The sequence below is a fragment of the Cupressus sempervirens genome, chromosome 3, assembly GCF_028749045.1.
Source record: "Cupressus sempervirens isolate cs-2001-9-10 chromosome 3, ASM2874904v1, whole genome shotgun sequence".
Classification (NCBI taxonomy): Eukaryota; Viridiplantae; Streptophyta; class Pinopsida; order Cupressales; family Cupressaceae; genus Cupressus; species Cupressus sempervirens.
Genome location: NC_143120.1, coordinates 947,970,141 through 947,977,724, shown reverse-complemented (window position 1 = coordinate 947,977,724; position 7,584 = coordinate 947,970,141). Strand labels below are relative to the sequence as shown.

Genomic DNA, 7,584 nt, shown 5'->3' with positions numbered 1-7,584 from the left:
TTGAACAACTAGGAGACTATTAAGGACTAAGTTATTGAGTTTAGGAACAAGGTTTCCTCTAAGGAGGGAATGATGGAAATAATAAATGCCTTAGCTAACATGAAGGAAAACCATACCCAATTAAACAAGCAATTGCTTGAGGTGCCCACCTACAATAAGGGTATACTAGTAAAGACCAATCTGTCTATCAATTCCATTCAGGTTGAGTTGCAAAAGAGAAAAATGAAATAGAAGAAGATAAAGGACAACTTGCATGTGGTGATTAAGAAGGATATTATCTCTTGGGATGTTGCTTTAGTTTGAACTCCTAAAGGTGCCTCATTCCTCAAGAAGCTATAGGGACTCAACACATAGTTGATGAATACAATAGTGGCTCCTTTTTGTCTCTTAGCTCTTGGTGCGTCATGTTGGTTTGGGGTGTTGATTTGGTATTTGGTTGTTGGCATTGTTTTTATTAATTAGTTTGTAAAAGTTACTGCTCTTAAATTTTATCCAAGTCATCTTTTTTATTTAATGTTGTGTTCAAACCTTTTGCTACTTTTTCTAATTTGAACATGCTATAGTATCCATAACCCACATTATTCTACCATGCACACCTAGAATTTGACAGTCACCCTTGCCTATCATATGATTTTTTAATGAAGCCTAAATTTCTTTCACGACTTTGATTTACCATTTAAGAAAGAAAATGATTGTCATTTTTTTTATTTCAAAATAATTTAAAGATCATTTTAAATAAAAATATTTTATAAACTAGAAATAATAAATATTAATTAGTAATACATGTAAAAGTCTCTATAAATAAATTATAATTATAAACTAATTATATATACAAAATTAAATTTAAAAAACAAGTTTCTAAGTTGATGCATATTACTTTAAAATATTTGCCAATTAATATAATTATATAACAAGTACTATGTCTTTTACTAAAAATACGTTTTTAAAATTTATTATATTTTATTTAAAATTTGGTAATAAATTTACTAAGTTGTCTATAACAAATATTGACTGTTTTGTAATAGATTTACTTGTCAGATTAAAGGTTCTCTAAAAAATTAGCCTTTCAATTCATACAGTCTTACAATTTTTCAATTTGTCATATATAGTTTAAAAGTGCAAAAAAGGCCAATACAACCATCAAATTCCATGTTTCCTAGTACCATGCACTTTTTTCCCCTTCAAATTGCAGCAAGCTAACCACCAATTAAAATACATGCAACTTCTATTATTGAAATAGAAAATTTGATTTATTCTTTTTCTTTTTTTTATGGAACAAATCTCAAGAGGAACACTTTTATTTCCTTTTCAAATTGAGCCCACTAAATTACCAATTAGGGGAGAGGAACCAGTAGTCATGAGGGTAAACTGTGTCAACATGTAGTCACTACATGGGATATCATAAGACCTTAATTTTTTTTAAGAAATGTAAAATAGACATTTAACTACCTACAACTAAGGTTTGAAGGTGTGACTCATTACACAACTCGTTAAAATATAGCACCTAGTGAAATGTGTCCAAAAAATGACTTTTTAAACATTTGACCAAAGCTTAATCTAAAAATCTCTAATAATTGAATAAAAAATTATCATTTGCTATTAAATAGAATATTGGATAACTCTATGAAATGCAACATATATGCAACTTAAATGGACCAAATAGCTATTACTAATCATACATATTTGTTATATATAGAGTTTATATTAAACATAAAAAGACAAATACTTCAACAACAACAAAAATATTTGTTTTTATAAGAAAACACATTATTGTATAAAATAAAACCTAAATCAAACACAAAGGGACAAGTAGTTGAACACTAAAGTTTTTGACAATCTCATATATTTCATGAGAAAATACAAGATATTTATTATTATTTACCTTTTACATTTGTAATGAGACATATTATTATTATGATTTACTCTATGCATATGCATTACTACTCCAATGGTTGTACACATAAGATTAGTATTGGTACATTAAGCTATCAACATTTATTTAAGTGGGCATCTTAACTTTATGAAGTGAATGTATATTATTTTTTAAGTGACACACATATATTAGATTGCTATGATATTTTTTTTAGACAAAAAGTTATTTGTTTCACATATTAATGAATTCATTTTTTATTTTTTCTATAGTATTTATTAGTTTTCATGTCTTCAAGTATTGATCTATTTTTTATCAACATTTGTTTTTTTTTAGATTTACAAATAGATAAATTAATTACAATATATAGTAAAAATGTTGTTGGAAGATTGGATAAGTTCACAAGAGGGTGGTCAGCTATAGGCAATAGCTAACTCGTAAACTATTTTGTAGATGCCTTTGCCATGTCCATAGTTGTCCTTTCACCCTGTGATTTACCTGACATGTTAGTGGTCTTCCTTTCACCGATGTATACACGTGAGTTTCTAATTGAATTTATGAATCATTGCTACAATAAATTTGTTAAGTGTTAAAACATTTTTTCAAATTTTCATTACTTATTCTTTAATATTATTAAATTTAAATATTTCTAAAATTATAATATTTTAATTTTAAAAAAGTTAGTTTAAATATTTTTTTTGAAGTATAAGATTATATATATTTTTATTTTTATTTAATAATAATATAATTTTTATTATGAACTGATTTGTTATTGTTTAATTCTATCAAAATTATTAAATTTTCACAATACATTAAGAAAATAAGATATGTGATAATAAAATTACACAATCTATTGTAATATTTTATTTTATATTATAGTAAAAAAAATTATTTTAAATTAAATTTAATATTAATTTAGCATATATAAAATTTTAAATGAGTGCTCAATTATAAATTTTATGTATCTTTTACACTAATATTTATATTACATATTTAAAGATAAATAATTAAATATACTAATAAATAATTAATTCAATTTAAAAATAAGTAGATTTATCACATATAGTTTATTTATATAATAGAATTTTTTAAAATCTTTTACACTAATATTTATATTATATATTTAAAAATAAATAATTAAATATATTAATTAATTAATTAATATTTTTTTATTTTTTTAAATTTATAGATTTTAATAAAATTAAAAAATTAAAAATATTTATTAAATACAAAAATGTTATATATATATAAACTAACTTTTTAATATTTTAATATATATTTAAACTAACTCTTTTAAAATTAAAATATTATAATTTTAGAATCTTTAAAATTAATAATATTAAAGAATAAGTAATGAAAATGAAAAAAATGTTGAGAAATTTATTGTTACAATTATTCATAAATTTTATTAGAAACTCTCGGGTGAAAGTAAGGCCACCGACATGTCAAATAAATAGCAGGGTGAAAGGACAGCTATGGACATGGCAAAGGCATCCACAAAATAATTTAGGATTTAGCCGACTATAGTCTCTCAACTATTGGTTCCTCTCCCATAGATTTACTTTAGAAAAATATCTAAAATAAAAACAAGGAACTAACTGATGTTTTAGGTGGCTTCCTACAATTGGGCTGACCAAAGTCCGTACAATGTGACATAAAGTAGACTTGTTAATGCTCTCAACTGATACATGGAATGAATCTGCTGAGCACATTGAGGTTTCTTCCTTTGTCGTTGAAATAGATAGATTGTCTCCATGAAATGAACACGTGTAGAACGTTTTCCAATTTCCTCGTTGACCCCACAAGACATTAAAGTCCGCAAATGTTATCTGTTTTCTTCTACTTCTTTTGCATGCAACATCCATGTCTTTAATGTTATTTCATCCCTGCACGCAATTCACTCATTTGTGGCTACGCATACGAGACATTTATGGCCTTCGAAATAGTTATAGGGCGTGCGATTTTTGGGCTTATTTAACTCGGGAGAAGAGCTCTTCTCATCCAGTAGAAAGAAACAATTTGCAGTCTAAAAGGTGTGGGATGGGGGCAACATATGCCTGCGCTGCGTGTAAGATCAACAGAAAAAAATGCGGGGACAAATGTGTGTTCGCTCCATATTTCCCTTCAGAAAATCCACAGCGCTTCTTAACTGTACGCAGGGTCTTTGGAGCAGGGAATTTGAGCAGAATGCTTCAGGTAAGAATACTTTGGGGTCAGTCTCCATTTCTTTTTGGCTGCTATCTAATATTTCAAAAATATATTAATTTCTTAGATAAACAGGAGATAATTTCAACCCTACGTCAAATTATGATATTGCTATCCAGATTAAAATGTCATAGTTTAGTTTGAGTGAAACTCATTGACTCATATTTCATGAGTAGTGGTTTAGAGAACCCATTTCTTACGGGAAGGAATGGAATGCTCAGCATGCATTGGATCGAGGTGATATCACAGAGGCGAAGCACCCACACTTTCCAGGAGGTCATCTATCCCAGTACAGTTTGAGGACACTTAACTAAGAAGTTTCCTCCATAGTTAAATTCACTCTGCTTGCAATCACATTTGCAAAGCTTCACCAAGTGTTGTGTCTTATGAACCATTCATTAGAAAGCCCCTCAAATTCATCAATTGTAAGAAGTCCCTTTGAGAATCTCCTCGCTCCAATATGTTTTGACTATTCCATTCATTCTCATGAGAGATGACTTTTGCCAACCACTACTCATGAAATATAGATCAATAAGTTTCATTAGAAAAAAACTATACACTTAATCTTGATAGCAATATTAAGCTCAAATTCATCAATTGTAGGAAGTCCCTTTGAGAATCTCCTCGCTCCAATATGTTTTGACTATTCCATTCATTCTCATGAGAGATGGCTTTTGCCAACCACTACTCATGAAATATAGATCAATAAGTTTCACTAGAAAAAAACTATACACTTAATCTTGATAGCAATATTAAGCAGGTAACTCTCCTTATTTAGTGGAATAATAACTCTATTTATTTAGTGGAATAATTAAGCAGAAATGTAATGAGTGGAATGTTTTTGTGTGTTGTAGAATATTCCGGATGAGAAGAGAGAAGATGCAGTGAACAGCATTGTGTTTGAGGCAAATGCAAGAGTAAGTGATCCAATTAACGGCTGTGCAGGGAGAATGTTTGAATTGGAGAAGAAATTGGCAGATCTTCAATCACAATTGGCAGTGGCGGAGGAAGAGCTTCTGACTGTACGAGCTAATCTTTTTTCTCTAGCCGATATTAAATCTCCTCCTCTGCAAAATTTTGAAAACTGTGAGGAATTAACTCTATCAGATGACCTCGAGGATCCCTTCGGTTTATGGGAGCCACTCTGATATTATTAGCAAAATAAGGTTACTGTTCATATCAAACATGCTGTACTTGTATGCATTCTGAAGTTGTAATCATAATAACCAACGAATAGAATTACAATGTTTTGATTTTGTTTCTAAATCTGCCCATTACAAGCTGCCTGTTGGAGAATGTATTTGTGTTCTAAATGGGAAGCCTATGGAATGTCCAAGCTGCAGTTTTCAAATTTGGAAGAAGCAAAATTTGAGTGAAATTTTAGTGCTAATTGAAAAATGTCAGATTTACAAGAGCTAATGAAATGATAATATTTATGTGAACAATTTTTATCCGATTATACATGAAAAAAATAAATGACGTACCATCTACTTTAAAGACTGCTTCCCTGCAAACACACAACATATTGAAAAAGCTGGCTTGCTATTTTTAACAGATACGTTATATGTAGGACTTAAGAAGTACGTGCCATTTAATTTTGAAACATCAAATCAAAGCACGAAGTCGGCGAGGTGCAGAAGTACTATTGTCCTCCTTGTTCTCATATCGATGAAGTGGCCTGTGGCTAAACAGCAGAAAATATGTATTAGATGTGACAGTTTCTGTAATTTATAAACAGAATACTGATAATGCAATCAGATTTCCACAATCCATCATCATAGTTATGTAAATCAGTTTCTAGATTAGATTGTGTGAAAATTTTTATTATCAACATTTCACGTCACACTAGGTGATCAATCATCAGAATGAGAGAGCAAGAGATGTGAAACAAAGTAAGTGATATTGATACTTGATTTTTAATTTCACAAAGTAAGTGATATTAATACTTGATTTTTAAATTAATTAATAGATTACATTAACTGTCACATTTGTACATATTTTTCGCTGGATAGACATCAAATGGAACGGCACCGGCTACGGTGCAACTTATTTGCACCGAGCCTGCCTGTCTACACCCCTTGGGCAGCCCTTACTCTGACGTCCTTCGCTGACAGAACAGTCAGCCAAATATTCCATGCCCTCCGTGCCGTGCAGCAAATAACTCTTTCCGTCCGTGAGACTTTAATCATTTTTAAAACTACAATACTTTTATTTTATATGGTTTAATTTAATTGGATGTGCATAAAGTTAATATTTTAATTTGCTAAAATTTGAAATTTGTAAAAATTAAACATAATCTAACAATTAAAAATAATAATTAATATTTTTTTTTTTATAAAAAATTATATATTATTTTATTAATATTTTATTCGAACAATCTTTAAAGTTAGTTTACGTTACCTTCAAATTTTAGTTTTAAGTTATGATTTAAAATAATTTTAATTTAGTTTTCGTTAGATTTTTGTTTTAATTATAAAGTTGTAAAGGAAAAAAAATGTCGTTTCCATGTTCAATTATTTTTAATCTTTAATTTGAAAACCCTAACCCTAATATAACTATAGTTTTAACTAGGGTTATAATTAAGATTAGTATAATATAACTATAGTTTTCAATATAACAATTAATATAACTATAGTTTTTAATATAAGATTACAATTAATATTGTATTATAGTAATCTTAATTGTAACCCTAGTTAAAACTATAGTTATATTAAGATTAGGGTTTTTAATATAACTATAGTTATATTATTATGAGTGAGTTTTTACTATAACTATAGTTATATTATTAAAAGTTACAATTAAAGTGTCAATGATAGTTAGTATTATAATTAGGGTTACAATTTTTATTAGAGCTAGTGTTAGGGTAAGGATTGAAGTTATGTTAAGAAGTATGATTAGTTTTTTGATTAAGGTTAGGGTTTTTAATATAAGTATAGTTGTATTATTAAAAGTGGGTTTTTAATATAACTATAGTTATATTATTAAAAGTTACAATTAAAGGGTCAATCATAGTTAGTATTATAATTAGGGTTACAATTTTTATTAGAGCTAGTGTTAGGGTAAGGATTGAAGTTACGTTAAGAAGTATGATTAGTTTTGTGATTAAGGTTAGATTTTTTAATATAACTATAGTTATATTATTAAAAGTTACAATTAAAGGGTCAATCATAGTTAGTATTATAATTAGGGTTACAATTTTTATTAGAGCTAGTGTTAGGGTAAGGATTGAAGTTACGTTAAGTATGACTAGTTTTGTGATTAAGGTTAGGGTTTTTAATATAACTATAGTTATATTAGTAAAAGTTACAATTAAAGGGTCAATCATAGTTAGTATTATAATCTTAATTGTAATCTTATATTAAAAACTATAGTTATATTAATTGTTATACTAAAAGCTATAGTTATATTATAGTAATCTTAATTGTAACCCTAGTTAAAACTATAGTTATATTAAGGTTAGGGTTTTTTAATTAAAAGTTAAAAATAATTGAACAAGGAAATGACATTTT

The 7,584-nt window shown here is 27.9% G+C and overlaps 1 protein-coding gene across 1 annotated transcript; it reads left to right on the top strand.

Annotated features, from left to right (window-relative positions):
* Positions 1–3,760: 3,760 nt before the first annotated feature.
* LOC149569874 (LOB domain-containing protein 23-like) lies at positions 3,761–5,341 on the top strand. The gene is made up of 2 exons (XM_089817801.1): positions 3,761–4,066; positions 4,930–5,341. Exons 1-2 carry the CDS (start codon positions 3,911–3,913, stop codon positions 5,221–5,223), a joined length of 450 nt encoding a protein of 149 aa, XP_089673927.1. The 5' UTR covers positions 3,761–3,910; the 3' UTR covers positions 5,224–5,341.
* The last annotated feature ends 2,243 nt before the right edge of the window (positions 5,342–7,584 follow it).